The following is a 21269-nucleotide window of genomic DNA, read 5'->3' as shown; positions in this document are numbered from 1 at the left end:
CTCGTACCTCGCCTTATTGTTTAGGATATTCCTGTCTAGAATCGGGACCTTTTCCCCATGCCACGAATGATGCAGGGAATGCAGCATGGCCTGTCAATAGCCCAACGCATGCGCAGAAATCACATTTTATACCGATAGCCTACTGCTATACAGAAAATCACAGTCACATTAGTTAGAACCGCGCAAAATTCCTCAACATTATCTGCTATACGACCCTCGAATCTGCCATGTACGAGTCATCGATCAAAAGTATTTTCCCATCCATTTTATACTTCATGAGTATGTTTCATGCATTCCTACTGATTTTATACTGATTTTATACTGATTTTATACTGATTTTTTCCCTGAAGTGATTTGTGGTGCCATTTATAGGATATTTTACATCATGAAAGAGAATTTTCTAAATTTTCATCTGACAATATTGAAATGTTTTCCCGTTACATAGTTTTCAATATACATGTATGGTGTATAAGTAAGATTGTTTTTTGCTGCAATATTTTCTAAATCTTCTTTACTTAATCAAATTATTCCAGAAAAAGATATTTCTGAGGTATATTTGCAATAGCTTAAAACTAATAAATGGAGAAAAAGAAAATTGTATGAAAACTCACAAAATTCTCTTCAAGTGTATTCAATTTTGCTTTGATAGCATTGTAATTCACTTCAGAACAATAACATGAAAAATGTAAAAACAAATACGTGAAATATATAAGTAAGAAAGGTGTGTTAGGATACACTTTTGGTCCGTGACCGTTATATATTACGGACAGATGAACACGTCCACACCCTGTTATCAATAAGACAGGTTGAGATTTCACTGTGTATGCAGAGTAATCAACGTAGATAAGTATATATCAATCATCACTTCAACAATTCTATCTTAAATTTTGTAAACAGGCATTGGAATTGCGACACCGAATCAGGAGTTAAGTGATAGTTGCCTGGGACTGTACTCTAGCTCACACAAATGACATTATAGATGCGCTAGCAATGTATTATCTAACCAGATTTATAGACACTGAAAATGGAAACGGTTTAAAGAATCCCCGGCACTTAATACAACTTTAGACGAGAAAGGTACGTATTCGACGGTTAGCAAGATTTAGGTTGTGGTAAAGAACAATGGGCTACCTGACACAATGGATAACATAATTCTCACCCGTTGCTATCAAATGCAACAAAATCAAAATTTGCATATTATAAATGAATATGATTTCTATCCAGAAAACTATAAAGGGTGGCTGAACGCATTTTGTTTTTTATTTATAGTTATTGAGAACAATACACTTCAGACAAATATTTGTCAACCTTAAGTCAACAAACATTGAAATAGCAACTTGGGGAATACAACCACTGCTTCTTTAGGTATTGTTATACTACAAAACTGACTAACTCTGGTGAACGATTTAGAAACAGAGAAATTCGTAAACATTGTGTCTTCAGATTAACTTGTATTTGGTACTGACGTACTTATAAACGGTGATATGCACACTAAAACTGAGGGGAGTCCACTTGACCACTGCTTTGTTCTAAATCCAAACTTCTTCTTTTGTATGTCGTATGTATTACTAAATGCATTAAAGTTACCGTATATTTAAAAGCTCAGTATCTGATGAGCATTCATGTACAGCCTGAAGTAGTACCTCCGATTGCCTCCCTTGAAATAAACCAAACGATCTTAGTATAGTTATAGTGAGACCCAGTTATATATTTGTATATGATCTGCTAATAATATTTTTTGTCAGTGATGAATTTTAAAATTATTTTCTCATAAAGAACGAGAGAAGGTAAATGATTGTTGTAGCTGGCATTTCTTTATCTCCAGCTTGTAGTATTCAGACAACCTGACCAATATTTACAACCCACGGACAATAATTCCTTGACTGTGCTAATTCTTCAACTGTTGTCATTAGTGAAACGTTGAGTGAAAGCACTCCTGATTTTGATAAAACTGGTCGGTAATCGTCTTTTCTGTAGCCAAACACTTTCTATCCCGTGATTTCCTTCCGACAAAAAGACACCATCTGGCCAGGGAAAAACTTTGACTAATTCAGATGTTGATGCTAAAACAGATTTTGTTCAAAACTGGTACAACAAGCTCAAACTGCAATAAAACCTTTTATTTGTCTCTGAATTGATACAGATTCATAAAGTAACGATTGTTTTGAATTCATAATAAAGTAAATATCTGAGTAAATCATAATATTACATAAATTCTTTCTGATACAAAACAAATTATTTTGCGCAAACTATTCATGTATATCTTTATAGTCATCCAAAATAATGTACAATTCTTATAATACAAAATAAAGTACAACTATAAAACACAAATTGATGAGACCAATATTTTCTTGAAGAAAGTACATAACAAATGACATTCTAAATCACAATGATGGTGGGATCTGGCAAAAATATAATCATTCTATGATGAAAGCTGCATCACTTTATTTCGAGGTCTCTAAAAGAGGTCACCCAGTTCACCTGCACCACCAACATTAAAAACTGGCCAAAGTCTACATTTCATAAGTAAATTTGGTGGTAGAACGTCGCCGTAAAGACTGCGGTTTTTGTATCATCCATAACATGTCAGACATGCTGAAATCGTTAACATGAGATAAATGTAACGTGAGTATATGGTTTTATCGATAACGTTTGCGCGAGTTAGTGTGTGCATATACATGTACGACTTTCAAAACATAAGATAAACTGAAATATTGACGTCAAGTGCACTCTACGGTGACCTATGGTACATAACTAGTACACCATGTTCCCTTTACAGCGGTGATGCCGGTGAACTGCAATTCCCGTAACAACAATAACATTAACAGTTCATTGAGATCATTCAAAGTCTTAACAACGCACAGTGTAAAACCAATTCTTAATCCTGTATAGGGTCACATGATTGTAGACCCGAGCCCCACACAAGTCGTAAAACTACGTCACTATCCGGTAGGTTTGAACACAACCAAAATACCAATTATTGCAGATCGTAAAACGTACGTGTAATAAATTGGAATTTCACGCGACTACAGAACACAGTCTAAAACGTACCGTCCGAGAGTCTTGTCACCTGGACTATCAATCGAATGCTGGACTTTGTGACGACATGACCCTCGGTTACCCGCACTAGCGAACACCTGTCTCTGTGAAATGTCATTCTGTATCAACGCTTGTTTGTACAGATCATTTTCCATATCAAAGTATAATACAAATATAACATGTCTTTATCATATCAAAACATAATGAAATTATAACATGTCTCCATCATATTAAAACATAATGAAATTAAAACATGTCTCCATCATATTAAAACATAATGAAAATATATGACTCCATCAGTGGTCGCCAAGGAGGGTACACCAACTATAAAAATGTAGCACGTGCAAACTTCGCTACACGAAGCTTTTCACGTGATGTATTCTCACCGGGTGCTTACGTTCGAGTGGCCAATGCTCTAGCCACAAAGAGTGGAAACGGCAACATACCGGACATTTCGAAGAGCTTCGATGATTGGCTGGAACGAAGGTCACCAAAATCTCAACTCATACCCTGAGTGTAGATCATGCTCAAAAAACGAAGCTGATGAAGTGGAGAACGATGCATAGTTTCAATAAAACTGACTTATCTGATGACGTGGAGAAAGACGAACAATTATTTGGCGTATTTACATGACTGGACAAGTAACGTTGGATTAAAGTGAATAAACGTATTGACAAAGGCACGACCTATAGGCCAGGTGGTTCTAGGTTGTTGAGATCATCAGAATTGAGGACCGGAATCTCCAGTGGGAGCTCACTGTTCAGCAGTTCGGATATATTGAAAAAGTTTTCAGCCCAACCGAACTCATGTGAGGTGTCGTCAGCTGGTGGCGTGATTGGCAAAGACATGGGCTCTTCGTATGAAGGAAAGGTGTTCGAAGAATACTGAGGATATCCACTGGTCTGTCCGGGTGTCTGACTTATGAAGGAGGTACATGAAGCTGACGTCATGGTGCACGGCTTATTGTTGCTTTGAACATCGAATGTAAAAATGTCTCCTCCGTATAAACTCGGAGATGTTGCACTTCCGGCATTTGGATCGTGAAAGACAGGAGGGAGTTGCGCAGACAGTGGCGGTGTGTACGAGGTGTCAGGAAGAGGAAGTAATGCACACACGCGGGAACGTGAGTGTCCCTCTAGAACCTTCTCCAGCATGTCTCTCTGAGACATGAGCGATTTTATCTGATCTTTAAGGGTGTCATGCTTATTTTGCTCCTTAAAGAAGGTCTGAAATAAAAATATCATGTTTTTAGAATACTCTTCCACTCTTGAAAACGCGTATTCTCTGCACCCTTTGATTTGGTAATAGGAAAATAGAAGTCCTTGTTCACGCAACCTTGCAGGCGATACTTCTCGACTCGTCATGCATATGCGTGATCTTATAGTAATGTTTTGATTAAAAGATCGAACGGAAGCGTAACAATACAATTTACGGATTTTAATGTCAGATTACCTTTGAGTAACTTTAAACCACAGATAACCACTATCTGCATTGCGATTGGTCGGGTTTTAATTTAACAAATTAAAATTTTTGACCAAGATCCTTCGATTTCACCATGACATATTTCAAGGAAACGGAAGAATATGTGATTTCGAGACAAAAACTATTAGCTTCGAAGATGTCATGTGGCATTTATGTATATATTGAATCATGAAGATATATGGAGCAGTATCAGCAAATGTTTACCGAATCTTTTAATCTCTTAAATCTGTAGAGAGAGTAAAGAAGCCCTAGCACCAGTAAGGCAGACTTTGCAGAAAGATACTCACCGTGATAAGACTTTCCTCGACGCCCTTCTTCTTGTGACGACATTTCGTGGCAGCTCGTCTGTTCTGTTCCCGGCGACGGGATTTCCTTTGTAGCTCCGCTGCTGTGAGATCCTGGCAGGAGAACAATGAACATACCGCATGATTAGCCAAACACAACACCAAGAGCTGGATATGTATATCATCATGTGCAATAGTTTTCCGGAGACAGTAACCGCGTCTTACTTCTGCTTAAATCATTTTAGAAAACAATTTCATCAGGAAAGAAGAAAGTAAGACACACATGTTATTGCACTTATACAACGTAGTAATAAATACAGTAGGCCAACAAGTAATTTAACTACGTAATGCACAGCTGTTTCGACTTTCTAAGACTCATCGTTGCTGCTTAGTGCCAAATGGTCTAAGCTACTGTTAAAACAGAAGGGGAGATGCGTAAAACCCTGATTTAAATTCACATTAAAAAAAGGAAAAGGAGTACGGAGTATGCAGTTGCATCATTCAAATTAATAATTAGTAACACATATTTATTCCAGTAAAACTAATCAACAGAACAGCAATTGCATTTGTTTGCTCTTTTGCTGTAACCGAATTACTATTGCAAAACGTTTGATGTCTTTAAATTTCATAACTTATAATCAATTTATACCAACATTTCAACAGCATGGTTACCTGTTTAACTTTAGGTTTAGGTGGATCCTGCAAGACAATATCGGCTTGTCCTTGGGCAAATCGACGATTCAGTATTGTGTATTTGAGCTCTTTCTTTATCAGAGGAAGGAGTTTACCAGCAGCGAGGGCGTCTGAGGCAGCCTGTTGGAAGTGGTCGTCCCCAGGTTCCACTGGTATATCTGGACCAATGGTGGTTGACGAGGAAGCTTTTGAACAGCTCCTCTTAATAGGAGACAGAGGTTCTTGTTTTATCCACGTAGAGCAGTCCATATCGGTGTGGTTCTGAAATAGAACAAAAATTGTTTTCTAGGACCCAACAAAGTAATTGAGAATTTATTACAGCTGATAAACAGTTCAAAAGTAAATAATAAAATAAATAAATAAACAAATAAAAAGATCAATAAATAGATAAACAACATCAAAGCTATGGATTTAGGTAATATTAAGTTAAAGTTTTTAGCTGGTGTATCATTGAAATAAAAAAAAACAAAAAATGAACCAAGCGGAGATAGCATGACGAAACATTAACATGCATGATGAAAGTTACTACCTAAAGCTAAGGTAAAGATGTATTGAAAACGGTAGGTGTCTTTCCTCTGCAATACATTACTAAATAATTAACACTGATATTAAGTCTTTTGTTTCGCAATGTGTCACATAAATTCATTAAATATGACGCAAACTGAAACATCTGACGTTAATGTGGTCACATTCTGTCTTACCATTACGTGTTATAAGTCAGGTGACCTCTATATCGTTGTTAGGTTGACTTCAATATATCATAATAAAGTTACTAGTCTGTAAAAATGTAATTATTGTATAACATGTCAAACATATGCGAAAAATTTAATCACGTTATGAAATGCGAATCATGAAAAATTACGTCGTTTAAACCTAACAAAATCGTCAGAAATGTCATTTTCATTCACAAATTTAATCAAATAAGTTCATCGTGAAGGACTAGAAAATGGAAAAGAGAATTTACGAAATTATTGATCGGATTTTGATACTACAATACTGAGTCACAACTTTGTGGTGAGAAACATTGGTTGAGAGAAAGGACCACTGTTGTGAGAACCTCCTTGCATTAAATGACTTTTATATGTGGAATCATATGATGGGAAAATATTAGCGAAATAAATATATGTTACCAGTTACCTAGTTAATGCAAAATATTTTACCGTAACGTTTATAAATCACTTTCGATTTCTATCCACAAATACTAGTAACCAATTAAACTTGGAAAAATGTCTTTCAGGTTTTATTAAAATAAGAACTAAAGCGATTGCCATTTTTTAAAACAAATGTAACATTGGAGATATCATAGTCCCACAAAATGATCCGATGTCCTCTGTGAAGTCGTCGTAAGTGATTTATACAACCGCAGCGACAAAACAACAAGCGTTCACCATATAGGTAAAACGATAGTAAAACACTGTGAGTCTATACATTTAACAACGTGTAATCAGGAAGAGGAAATCTATTTAGCTAAAAATAAATCCTTGTACATGCCTTTATCATTGGTCTTAATATAATATGTATAATTATAACCTGTACGTAACGGTATACCAGTGGGGACATGTATTGATAAGATAGGTAAAATTCTAGGAATAAGGTATGCAACGCAAATTTACTACATATGAACTGTCTTCATTTAAAACAAAAGATGTTTTTGAAAAGTCATATCTAATAGTTTAAAATCACTACTCTTCAGGGCAATATTGAAATAAAACGACAGATTGTTATGAATAGGATGAGTGGTTTTAGTTTTATCGAAATGCTCCTTGATTTATACCTGTGTCACTAAATATGCAATCCATTTCACAAAATGATAGATTTCCAAAGCTGAACAAGGGACATCCTACCTGAGGTACATTGTCCTATGGCTTTAAATTCACAGTGGGGGAGTCTAGTCATATTACAAATCGTATGAGTAACTCTAAAGTAAACATCTACACACTGACTAATTGACCACAGCCAGTGACAACGCCCAATCCAACAGTACAGACACCAGTCAGACGTCCGCCTGTAAATCTGTGAACAGTAGTCGTCTGGTTTCACGCCATCCTTGCTAGCACACGTGTGTGTAAAGTACTTGGCATAGGCAGTGAATCATAGACATCCGACAAGTTTTTATATACACGTACAGAATAAGTAATCTTAAAAGCACATGCAACAATATAGTTGCTACCCTCACACATGTATATTAATAAAATGAACATCTCAAGTAAAATCACTGAAAGTAGGAAAAGGTTGTAATTAAAAATCAAGGTTAACTTTTTACCTGTCTCATCACCGTTGCAGTAAGTATGACAGCACGACAGAAGTATCACTACTGAGTATACTACGTGGGTTTCATAATTTACGTCTAGCCAATCACCGCAGAGACGTGTGCGCGTGAGCGATGCAGGTCATGTTGTGATTGGTTACCAAGTTTTACTACAGCTCATGACCTGCTAGATAACCTCTACGTTCGTTCTACGTTGTAGTAATTCGAAATATAAAGCACAAAGCTCAAATGCAATATTGTTCTTATGTAGTAGCACCGTAAAGCGTAAGAGTAATTACATGTACTTCCCATATTCCTGGTCTGTTTCTCTGAAATGTATTTTCATGACCAAGTATACCTATATCTATTACTTACCTGTATGCAATCACCTGATAGGCGTTGCACCAGCGCTATAAATAGCACACTGTCCCAAAGGTCTAGGGTTTTCCATAACCAAGGTACACAGTGAACACAATATAAACATGGCCTGGTGTAACACTATACACTTACATTTTATGTTCTGCCGATGATTCGACGACTCGGTGATTACTGTCAGAACTGATTTCGTGATCCAGATTTCAAAGTTTATATGTATATTCACAAGTTGCACGAGCCAGTGACCCCGTGGGCTTTATTCAAATGAGCTTCCATACAGCACGTAAACAGAGCGAGACGACCAATACACGCGGGCAATAGGAAGTAACGCCTCGTGAATAATTAGCATACACTTAATATATACACACTGGCTTTGTATGGTTACTGGGTCAAAAATAGAAACGGCACGATACAGTCACCTAAATCACATTAAATGTCATAATACACCCCTGCAATACACAAAACGCCTTGCTACCAGTCTGGAGGTGTTGCTTTGTGAGGACAATAAGATCGCCCCCATTCTTCCCCGCTGTGTATACACTCATTATATCGCTTTGTGTCCTTTATCTGGGATTTAACGTCACCTCATTATGTTACAATATGACACAAACATTGATGTCTATATATTTTCCTTCTGGCAATAATAAGTATATGCGTCATTTGAATAGGTTAACGAACGTTAAATAATAGATCATTTTAAAATTAATCTCTAATTCCTTTGTTGTATGGCCTATATCTGTACATCGCGAGTCCTATCACTGCAATATCATACACAACAGATTGTAAAGTAGCACCACGATATTAAATCGAGGCTAACATGGGAAGCTCTCAGCAAAGTCATTACGTTTTGTTTGAGTTGTTGCACGCATTACTATCTATATTATTTTCGTTTTTAAACAATTCAAACATTTAATTTCAGAACAAAAATCAAAGAGCTAAAAAATTTAATATTTGTATTATTAACCCCAATTATCCTCGTAAAATGACGCCGCCTCATAATACTGCACTTACACCGTACTTAATCTGTGACCTACCTTCCGTCTAGATAAGAATACTTATTACTTTTGACATGCATTGTGACTCCACAGTCATTATTACAAGTTATTATAATAGCCACGCCGTCTATACGAAGTTTTGGGTCTAGGTACTCTCTGATTCCTGGCGCTGCCCAGACCCATTTTTCTTGCTTGTCACAGTACAGGTGTCCGTGTAGCGTAGATACACATCTAGAGCGATCACCATCCACCTTCACGACAAACCCCGCCATCTCTAATGATTAACGATTGCATCAAATTCATATCTTTTAATCTTTGTGCATCATGATGTCTAGCTTTAATGAATTTCACGGAGAAATCTCAAACGGTTCAAAGAAGACAGTTTTTAGATTTTAGACAAAAAGTTCCCAAAGGAAATTTTTAAAGTAAAACATCAACCTAAAAGAGATGTGAACCTAAAACACATATCCTTACACAAATGTTATAACCCCGTCGTCTAACCAATAACACAGCTGTTTAGGTTCACAATATGGAACCTTTGTAGGTAACATACGTGTGTACTATATATAAAGTTATAAACACAACGTTAGCTTATTAAACTGCGCAGTTAAATCAATCTAGTCTTACCAGTGCTAGTCTATCCATCACGGTGACAGGTGACAGTACGTCACATCATATATCGCCTCTGTCGTCTAACACATCATCGATGTCTTGATAGGTCTACCACAGTTAAATGGTTACTATCACTAATTAGAAGGCAGTTGTCGAATCTCAAAAACTGATAATAACAGTTATACCTGATTTACCGATATAGATATCTAGCGACACCTGTTAAAACTAGGATGTTTATTCTATTCTACATATTACAATATTCAATGTATCTCAAAAAGTAAACATCGTCTGTACAGGAAATAAAAGTGGTCAGTGTCTATAAAAATCAGAGATGAACCACAATAAGTATCTTATTCAATAAAAGTTAAAAATATCTATGGCCTCATTTCACCGTTTTTTTCAAGTTATAAGGGAAATACACAAAGACAAGACCTGTTTTGTTATCGCATGAAATGACATCTATAGGACCCCCTTCTGACTGCTTGGAGGACTTCTGAATAAATTAGAATCGCCCCGCTGCCCTCTCTACCTTCTCTCCCTTTCGGCAGTGTCTCACTAGCTACCATAATATCATGACCTTAGGTTTTGCAGGGGGGAAATACATAAAAAATAAACAAAAAAAGATATCGAATTAAAAAAAAAACGAAAAAAGGGAAACACTACATCAAAAAGACATTGAAAACCGTCATTGAAAACCTGAAATAACAAAACAAATTAATAAATAGAAATAACATGAATTCAACACTCTTAACGCACAATATGTGACACCGGTCATGATAGCGCCAGTCAAATACTGTACAGGAAAGGTTGAAAGTTTGTCAGAGTTATATAGGCAGATTACAGGAAAGTTTGTCAAGGTTATATGGGCATGGGCAACTTACAGAACATTTTGTCAGGGTTATATGGGCACCTACAGGGAAGTTTGAACAGGGCTATATGGGCAACTTACACGACAGTTTGATCAGGGCTATATGGGCAACTTACAGGGAAGTTTGATCAGGGCTATCTGGACGACAACTTACAGGACAGTTTGATCAGGGTCATATGGGGAACTTACAGGACAGTTTGATCAAGGTTATATGGACGACAACTTACAGGACAGTTTGATCAGGGTACAGTTTGATCAGGGCTATATGGACGACAACTTACAGGACAGTTTGATCAGGGTTATATGGGGAACTTACAGGACAGTTTGATCAGGGCTATATGGGCAACTCACAGAGAAGTTTGTCATGGTTATGTGGGAAGATTCAGGGGTTAGCTGACTTACCAATTACCAATACAACTTATTAATATTTCGATTTGAACTGTATGAAAATATTCTTTGTGTTGATATATGACAAAAATTTTCATTGGAAGGCACGCTCTTGTATGAAAAGCAGATTTTTAATTTAGTGAGAATTGAATATTGGGCAATATAAAAATATCTAGACTTTTGAAACATTTTCACCTTAACCATTCCTCATAGAAATACAGCACATTTTCTCATGATATTGGTCATTATATTATTATGATATGAAGCATGCGCCTTTTCTCATAATATTTCTTCTGATGTTATGATTTATGAATCAACCATTTTACATAGATCCTAATATTGGTAATGAAGGATTTTTACTATTATATATTAGCTGTCTGTTCGAGGTGATTGTCAAAATCGATATACATATGTAAAGATTTATATGCAAAGAATTAATTAAGATTACAGGCAATGTATTAAATCGTTACAAGGCGTTATAAGACGTATACAGTCATTATTTGGAATTGTCGTATATTCCGGACCATAAGGTATAGTGACAGAAAATCAATCTGTGAGTAGTATTCATTCACCGACAACAAAATACTGAGAATGTGAATTAAGTTTAAAATTGAATAACATGTATCCATTATTTTGTGTTCTGACAAATGCCAAAACACTTCTTACTTATATTATTTTGGATTAGTTGCTTTTTGTCCTAACTAAAGATACGTTCTTTAAAGGACAGCTTTAACATAAGGTATGTAATACAGAGATATTTAAATATAAACCAATATATATTTCAGCACTCTTTGTTTTCTCTTCTTTATTTTGCCCCCTGCTGTACGTAGTTCTTAATTAAATAAGTAATCGCAAACAACAACAAAACAAATCAGCGGCCTTTTTAAACACCATTTTGTACACATAATAGTAAATATTTCGTTCATTTGAGACCAAACAGTGTAAAACAATTTTCTAGGTTCCATTGTCCGTTGCCATATATGTTCCATCGATTGATACGTTGCACACAATGTAAATTAGAACAATGCTTAAGATCTTCAGATCAATCTGAAACACTCTATTCTCCAAAAGTTCTTCTAACCAATTATTTGACTTTTCGACCCTTGACACTACCATAGCTCATACCAAACTGAAAGAACGCCATCGTTCTCTCATGAAAAGACCGTTCGTTTCCAAGAAAGTCGAACGCAGGTATAAATGTATGGTTGTTAATTCTCTGGAGCACATTTTGTGAAAAGCGCAACAAATGCAAAAATGAAATATACCGAGGACAACATTGTGAGAATGATTGAGTTCCTGATAAACAATAGCATTGCTGAGTTTGATGGCAGGTATGTCCATCAGAATGTAGACATTTGTCTGGAAATAAACTGTGTCCCTCTTCTGACTTTTTAAGTTTTCATACGAAGCTGAATGTTATGACCAACCTATCAGGACTGTTTACAAAAACCTTCAAGTCCTTCAACTTCACATTCAGGTATATCGTCGATGTGATGCATATAAATAACAATAAGTAAGTACATGCCATCCTAAGCCTGAGATCAAGGACACCACAGACTGTTCTACGTCAGCAGCTTTCCTCGATATTTCTTTACAGCATGACCAACACTACGAAGTTGTACGATAAACGGGACGATTTCGACTTTCTGATCGTGAACATTCCTTTTCGTGATATTACTATCATTGTTGGTCCTAAATACGGTGTTTACAAGTCGCAGTTAATTCGATATTTCGGAGCTTGCGTGATAGATGTCGACCTCTGACGGACAAACTTGCAACACAGAGTTTCCAAAGATGCCGTTTAATGACGACAGAGAGTACGTCATATGGTCGCTATAGTGATCTCCTAGGGAACTATGCGATTCCTTTGTGTGATATGAAGGTCGATGTTTTTGATCATTCTCATTAGTGCGCCTTTTGGTTTGTTGTATTGTCACTACCCGAGGTCTCGATGTGAGGATGGTGACATGACTAAAGGACAACAGCTACATATCATATACTTTAACAAACTAACACAGATTTGTACGGAAAACAGAAAATAGCTTGCTTATCTATAGCCTTTCTGGTTCCAGCTAATTTTAGTATTTTAAGTACACTTATCATATCTTTGTTCTGATTCGTTTTTTTAATCATAAATGTGAATTTGCGCTTAAGATAAACAGCAGTAATGTATGATCTCGATAGCCCGAGATTTATCATGTTGCATGCTTATTTGATCCTGACAGTAATTCAATATTAATGTATGTATTGCAGATGACCTGTATGGCATTAACTGCCATTCTATATATTTGATTAATGAGTCGAATAATTTGAAATTCGATCAGTTACATTTTGATAAGAAGGCAGTGTTTCTGTTGTGACGCTGGAGGCAGGGGGACTAAGATAAGGGCTTTCCCTTGGCCTATTAAACTTACTAAACTGTTGTACTGATAAACAAAAAGTCACGTACTAGTGTCAGAGCTCGCTAACGACGCAATACACTGTGCATACATAGATAGCGATATATATGAAAACATTGCATCACGTCCGATACATATATCATGGACTTATTACGTGTCAACTCGTGGACGGAAACAAAGAGTTAAAAATAACTAGAATACATGTGCAGGCTCTTCCGGTTGTTGTTTAAGATATAGCATTAGCGGACTTGTATTGGGTAGCAGTGTTTGACGCTGACCTTCAGGATTAATCATGCAGTGACCCAGAGTGTATCGACGTGGCTCCTGGAGATATTAGTATGAATAATAAAACTATAATAAGTTGATAATTCACATATCTTTGGGAATGTTGACAATAGGTCATAGTTAAATTCAAATTTGGCCATTATAGTTGACATGCATTCCGTAGCATTGTACTTGTGTGCTATAAGTCCCGGGTGTTTGCCTTAGCTTGTACTTGTGGAATATTAGTCCCGAGTGTTTGCCGTAGCCTTGTACTTGTGGACAATTAGTCCCGAGTGTTTGCCGTAGCCTGTACTTGTGGACTATTAGTCCCGGTTGTTGGACGTAGCCTTGTACTTGTGGACTATTAGTCCCGGGTGTTTGCCGTAGCCTTGTACTTGTGGACTATAAGTCCCGGGTGTTTGTTTGTCGTAGCCTTGTACTTGTGGACTATAGGTCCCGGGTGTTTGCCGTAGCCTTGTACTTGTGGACTATTAGTCCCGAGTGTTTGCCGTAGCCTTGTACGTGTGGACTATTAGTCCCGGGTGTTTGCCGTAGCCTTGTACTTGTGGACTATCAGTCCTAGGTGTTTGACGTAGCCTTGTACTTGTGGACTATTACTCCCGAGTGTTTGCCGTAGCCTTGTACTTGTGGACTATTAGTCCCAGCATTTGTCCGTAGCCTTGTTCTTGTGGACTATTAGTCGCTAGTGTTTGCCGTAGCCTTGTACTTGTGGACTATTAGTCCCGAGTGTTTGCCGTAGCTTGTACTTGTGGACTATTAGGCCCGATTGTTTGCCGTACCCTTGTACTTGTGGACTATTAGTCCAGTGTGTTTGCCGTAGCCTTTTACTTGTGGACTATTACTCCCGAGTGTTTGCCATAGCCTTGTACTTGTGGACTATTAGTCCCAGTATTTGTCCGTAGCCTTGTTCTTGTGGACTATTAGTCCAGGGTTTTTGCCGTAGCCTTTTACTTGTGGACTATTAGTCCCGGGTGTTTACCGAAGGTTGTACTTGTGGACTATTAGGCCAGATTGTTTGCCGTACCCTTGTACTTGTGAACTATTAGTCCCGAGTGTTTGCCGTAGCCTGTACTTGTGGACTATTAGTCCCGGGGGTTTGCCGTAGCCTTTTACTTGTGGATTATTAGTCCCGAGTGTTTGCCGTAGCCTGTACTTGTGGACTATTAGTCCCGGGTGTTTGCCGTCGGCTTGTCCTTGTGGACTATTAGTCCCGGGTGTTTGCCGTCGGCTTGTCCTTGTGGACTATTAGTCCCGAGTGTTTGCGGTAGCCTTGTACTTGTGGATTATTAGTCCCGAGTGTTTGCCGTAGCTTGTACTTGTGGACTATTAGTCCCGGATGTTTGCCGCAGCTTGTACTTGTGGACTATTAGTCCCGTGTTTTTGCCGTAGCCTTGTACTTGTGGACTTTTAGTCCCGGGTGTTTACCGTAGGTTGTACTTGTGGACTATTAGGCCCGATTGTTTGCCGTACCCTTGTACTTGTGAACTATTAGTCCCGAGTGTTTGCCGTAGCCTTGTACTTGTGGACTATTAGTCCCGAGTGTTTGCGGTAGCCTTGTACTTGTGGACTATTAGTCCCGGGGGTTTACCGTAGCCTTGTACTTGTGGACTATTAGTCCCGGGTGTTTGCCGTAGCTTGTACTTGTGGACTATTAGTCCCAGCGGTTTGCCGAAGCATTTCATCTTGAATTTTGTAATGACATGGTCAACATGGAACAATGGTGTTAGTAAAATATCTGTGGTTAACTTTTAATTTTTAAAAAGGGCGTTATGGGCACAGTTTCCTTTTCAGTGTATTCTAAATTTGGTTCAGAACATCTTATATATGGATTTTCATTCTTTTATCATTCAATATAACTGATAATTCTGGACGAAATGGCCATATAGTGAGGTAACATGTTTACTTTGTTAGACTTCTTGCATCCTTTAACAAAAGGAGTCGATGTTTTCGTTCTTCGTACTGACGATCAAATAGAGTCGACTTCTATTGATTTGTTATATACATTAACCTGACGAACAAATAGAGTCGACTTCTGTTGATTTGTTATATACATTAACCTGACGAACAAATAGAGGCGACTTCTGTTGATTTGTTATATACATTAACCTCACGAACAAATAGAGTCGACTTCTGTTGATTTGTTATATACATTAACCTGACGAACAAATAGAGTCGACTTCTGTTGATTTGTTATATACATTAACCTGACGAACAAATAGAGTCGACTTCTGTTGATTTGTTATATACATTAACCTGACGAACAAATAGAGTCGACTTCTGTTGATTTGTTATATACATTAACCTGACGAACAAATAGAGTCGACTTCTGTTGATTTGTTATATACATTAACCTGACGAACAAATAGAGTCGACTTCTGTTGATTTGTTATATACATTAACCTGACGAACAAATAGAGTCGACTTCTGTTGATTTGTTATATACATTAACCTGACGAACAAATAGAGTCGACTTCTGTTGATTTGTTATATACATTAACCTGACGAACAAATAGAGTCGACTTCTGTTGATTTGTTATATACATTAACCTGACGAACAAATAGAGTCGACTTCTGTTGATTTGTTATATACATTAACCTGACGAACAAATAGAGTCGACTTCTGTTGATTTGTTATATACATTAACCTGACGAACAAATAGAGTCGACTTCTGTTGATTTGTTATATACATTAACCTGACGAACAAATAGAGTCGACTTCTGTTGATTTGTTATATACATTAACCTGACGAACAAATAGAGTCGACTTCTGTTGATTTGTTATATACATTAACCTGACGAACAAATAGAGTCGACTTCTGTTGATTTGTTATATACATTAACCTGACGAACAAATAGAGTCGACTTCTGTTGATTTGTTATATACATTAACCTGACGAACAAATAGAGTCGACTTCTGTTGATTTGTTATATACATTAACCTGACGAACAAATAGAGTCGACTTCTGTTGATTTGTTATATACATTAACCTGACGAACAAATAGAGTCGACTTCTGTTGATTTGTTATATACATTAACCTGACGAACAAATAGAGTCGACTTCTGTTGATTTGTTATATACATTAACCTGACGAACAAATAGAGTCGACTTCTGTTGATTTGTTATATACATTAACCTGACGAACAAATAGAGTCGACTTCTGTTGATTTGTTATATACATTAACCTGACGAACAAATAGAGTCGACTTCTGTTGATTTGTTATATACATTAACCTGACGAACAAATAGAGTCGACTTCTGTTGATTTGTTATATACATTAACCTGACGAACAAATAGAGTCGACTTCTGTTGATTTGTTATATACATTAACCTGACGAACAAATAGAGTCGACTTCTGTTGATTTGTTATATACATTAACCTGACGAACAAATAGAGTCGACTTCTGTTGATTTGTTATATACATTAACCTGACGAACAAATAGAGTCGACTTCTGTTGATTTGTTATATACATTAACCTGACGAACAAATAGAGTCGACTTCTGTTGATTTGTTATATACATTAACCTGACGAACAAATAGAGTCGACTTCTGTTGATTTGTTATATACATTAACCTGACGAACAAATAGAGTCGACTTCTGTTGATTTGTTATATACATTAACCTGACGAACAAATAGAGTCGACTTCTGTTGATTTGTTATATACATTAACCTGACGAACAAATAGAGTCGACTTCTGTTGATTTGTTATATACATTAACCTGACGAACAAATAGAGTCGACTTCTGTTGATTTGTTATATACATTAACCTGACGAACAAATAGAGTCGACTTCTGTTGATTTGTTATATACATTAACCTGACGAACAAATAGAGTCGACTTCTGTTGATTTGTTATATACATTAACCTGACGAACAAATAGAGTCGACTTCTGTTGATTTGTTATATACATTAACCTGACGAACAAATAGAGTCGACTTCTGTTGATTTGTTATATACATTAACCTGACGAACAAATAGAGTCGACTTCTGTTGATTTGTTATATACATTAACCTGACGAACAAATAGAGCCAACTTCTGTTGATTTGTTATATAAATTAACATGATGAACAAATAGAGTCGACTTCTGTTGATTTGTTATATACATTAACCTGACGAACAAATAGAGTCGACTTCTGTTGATTTGTTATATACATTAACCTGATGAACAAATAGAGTCGACTTCTGTTGATTTGTTATATACATTAACCTCACGAACAAATAGAGCCAACTTCTGTTGATTTGTTATATAAATTAACCTGACGAACAAATAGAGTCGACTTCTGTTGATTTGTTATAAACATTACCATGAGGACCATTACCCCGACCATGTATAACTGATACTATAAGCGTTGCTGTTTGTTTTGTCATTATTCAAATGGCATAGTTATGTTATATGAACTGCGCAAATCAATATTCAAAGAGCAGGGTACACTTATATCATTTTGATTATCATCATATTTCTAAAGCAGTTTTATATATATGACGAAAGACTTGATTGCCAGATAATTGTGTCCTCACATTGACACAGGTGTTTATGTAAAATACAAGAAACAAGAATCTTTATTTGGTGTCGGATATGGTTATATAGTGACATCAGCTCTTTTAGGAGCTTGTGTGTCGACAAAGGAAATACAAAACGGTGCAATACGGATAACAATACAAGATTAGAACACAACATACAAGAACTGAATTACAGAAAACCTGAAATCATAAAAACAATGTTCTAATAAAACATGCGACATTAAAAGTAATAACTGAATAAATTAGCACTACGTAAATGAAACGAAAAATCATCATACAAGCACGATCTGTTGAAAATTGGAACTAAAAGCTTAAAGCAGACGATGCTAAAGACGACCATTACTGCTTTCTATAAGTTGCGATTCGAGATAATAACATTGAAAAATAAAAGTCATGTTAACCTAGTCCGTTCTCCGACGCCGCCCTGTGGGCCGGTCGAGCGAGCCAGTTGCATCAGTATCTAATATGGGACCTTTGTTATACCAGGCCGTATTGTACCTCACAGAGGATATCGGTATGAAAGCCTATCAAACGTCAGCTAACATATTGATATCAATTTAACTACCTGTTTGTAACAGTCATGTTTAAATAGCGGGTAATTTACAAGCATCCAATATTGGAATGATTGAATACGCTTTGATTACAGAAATACATTTTATATACAATACACACCCAGTGCCTGAAGGGCTAGGAACAGCGATGTTTACTCATTGTTTTGTCAGACTGTTAACAAAATGAAGGCATGGTCAGTCGGTAGATACCTGTATTATTGACACGTTGAAAGTATAATAGATATATATTACCTTTTCATAACTACAACCAAAATATGTTTTGAAACATTTTTACAGAACTCACTGCAGACACGTTTCTCTATACATTTAAGACGATATTTGGCCTACTCTGTCATGCTTCCTCTTACCTTACCAATGAGATCCATTCCTCGAAATCTGTGAAATAGTGTATGCTTGGTTACTGTTTAACGAGACGTTTATTCAAAACATAACTAAATATAGCGCGCAAAATATTATATAACTACCATTTATGTAACGCTACAAAATGTGGATCATTAAAAACAATGCATTTATACACGTTTTCTTTTCCAAGTGAAAAAAGAAAAAACTTCATCATTTTTAAAACTACATTACAGAAAAGCAATGCGGAGACAATAACAATATGGTGAAAACGAATAGCCTACTTTAGAGAGACAAGATCCTTTGTCATGCGTAATAATAAATAAAACTCTTGACAATTAATGCACATGCTATAACACCAGGTACATGCACACAAGATACTGATCTGAAGATTATGACCACATAACACAACTGACGGGTAGATATTTTAGGGACACTTTCTTCAATACAAATAGAAACATCCGGATAGATAGATTATAAAAAACAGGACTAATTAATCTGGAAAGGTGTGATTCTTATAACATGCGCTCGAGTTATAAATCAAAGGTGACAGGTACAACCCGCAGAAGAGGCCTACTACTGAGGAAAGAAAAGTAAGCTGTTGTGAATCTCAATATGTAGGTGGCGAGGTGATCGATACTGCCATTGCTGTCAGTATGCCAAAAATGATCACCACGAAAAACATGACTTTGCAAGAAGTTACTCGAATGTAACACTTGATACAAGTGAAAAATAGTCTAGTTGATGTTGATCAACATTTACAAAATAAGGATAAAGGAACACAACAAGCAAAACCTACAATTTTATGCATATTACACGAGTAGTAACGTCTCCTCTACCCTCTTTAGATACAGGCTATTACACTGCACTTGAGATGAATGTCATATTGAAGTTGTCTTTTAAAGATAAGACTATCCAGTAGCAACCATGTACAGTTATTTGAATTATGAGCTTAAACTGACAGCACATGAACTGCACGGGGTATAGTACTCTGCAAAATCTGAAGAGTCCGATCCTACGATAATCAACAATTTTAACGGACGAAAGACTGACACAAGATCTGTTATTGATGGTAATATTTATACGGATTTTATCAAATAAAGTATGTTTAACTTTACACATGAATATTAAAATAAAACGAAAGTATATATTGTAGATCGGAAAATATGATTAATGTAGGTAGTGATTTAATTTGACTCCGACGGGTCCCACCCTACCTGATATTCCGGGTATAACTCTCGGCCATGGCATAGATGTGTATAATTTCAGGAACAGGCGTGTGTTTCAGTAAATGGTTTGTCCAGACAGTATCTCAATAGGTGTCAAATGTAGTCTGGAAATAATCAGTACGTAAGGCATAGGTATAGGCTCAGGGATATGGAGGGGATTCACCCACGTGTTACATAAGTTATCTAAAGCTAATAATAGTTTTTAAGACCACGCTTAGCAGTGGTGTTCGTAACGTAAGTGGACGCAACAACGGTATATCTATTGACATTCTGATATCGACAGTATTGATATTTACATTTCTGATATTGATTTTGACGTATTTTTTTCTGATATAATTGATACTTACAGTATGATTTGGCTATTGCCAGTGATAGTATAGGTATTACCGACCATTGGTATTGACAGTGATAGTATAGGTATTACTGACCATTGGTATTGACAGTGATAGTATAGGTATTACTGACCATTGGTATTGACAGTGATAGTATAGGTATTACTGACCATTGGTATTGACAGTGATAGAATAGGTATTACTGACCATTGGTATTGACAGTATAGATTTTTTTCAGGTTCTGCCACAAATATTGTCGGGAAAATCACCAAATGTTATATATATAAAAAAAAAGTAATTAAATGTGTAAATTTTCATACCCGTTGCAGTATATATTTGTGATTTGTAGGTAGTGTTATGGATATATTTTCCCAGTATCAAAGAGGCCCTGAACTTACTGATTACCGATTATTAAGAAACAGTTCGTTCTTTGAACAATGGTGACATGACAAAAAAACCTGTCCAATTGTTCTATGATTTATTTTCATACTAAACTTAACACTGACAATTGTCCCGAGATAAATAATATATCTATATGATTATGTTTAGGCCGTTTAAAAGTCACGACGCCGAAAGTCGGACCGAAGTAGAACAAATCTCTCC

At 36.4% G+C, this 21269-nt stretch overlaps 1 protein-coding gene across 4 annotated transcripts; it reads right to left on the bottom strand.

Annotated features, from left to right (window-relative positions):
- Nucleotides 1-2105: 2105 nt before the first annotated feature.
- On the bottom strand, nucleotides 2106-20438 carry LOC110459595. 4 transcript variants are annotated; one of them, XM_021511931.1, is made up of 5 exons: nucleotides 20323-20438; nucleotides 19114-19141; nucleotides 5478-5759; nucleotides 4809-4919; nucleotides 2106-4265 (listed from the first exon to the last, which is right to left on the bottom strand). In XM_021511931.1, exons 1-5 carry the CDS (start codon nucleotides 20349-20351, stop codon nucleotides 3726-3728), a joined length of 990 nt encoding a protein of 329 aa, XP_021367606.1. In that variant the 5' UTR covers nucleotides 20352-20438; the 3' UTR covers nucleotides 2106-3725. The 4 variants fall into 4 exon arrangements, with proteins under 4 accessions (XP_021367606.1, XP_021367607.1, XP_021367609.1 ...); XM_021511932.1 differs by lacking the exons at nucleotides 19114-19141; nucleotides 20323-20438 and adding an exon at nucleotides 9744-9871; XM_021511934.1 differs by lacking the exons at nucleotides 19114-19141; nucleotides 20323-20438 and adding an exon at nucleotides 8257-8618.
- Between the last annotated feature and the right edge of the window lie 831 nt (nucleotides 20439-21269).

This window comes from Mizuhopecten yessoensis, unplaced genomic scaffold, assembly GCF_002113885.1.
Source record: "Mizuhopecten yessoensis strain PY_sf001 unplaced genomic scaffold, ASM211388v2 scaffold10131, whole genome shotgun sequence".
NCBI classification, from domain to species: domain Eukaryota; kingdom Metazoa; phylum Mollusca; class Bivalvia; order Pectinida; family Pectinidae; genus Mizuhopecten; species Mizuhopecten yessoensis.
The sequence above is the reverse complement of the archived record's forward strand: the minus strand, read 5'-3'. Positions and strand labels throughout refer to the sequence as shown.

Excerpts from the sequence above, each read along its gene's own strand:
- LOC110459595 (XM_021511931.1), bottom strand. The coding sequence starts at position 20,351 with ATGGCCGAGAGTTATACCCGGAATATCAG. Across the intron at positions 5,760-19,113 it reads GAATGGATCTCATTGGTAAG|AACCACACCGATATGGACTG; the intron begins GTAAGAGGAAGC and ends GTTCTATTTCAG. Across the intron at positions 4,266-4,808 it reads TCGAGGAAAGTCTTATCACG|ACCTTCTTTAAGGAGCAAAA; the intron begins GTGAGTATCTTT and ends TTTTTATTTCAG.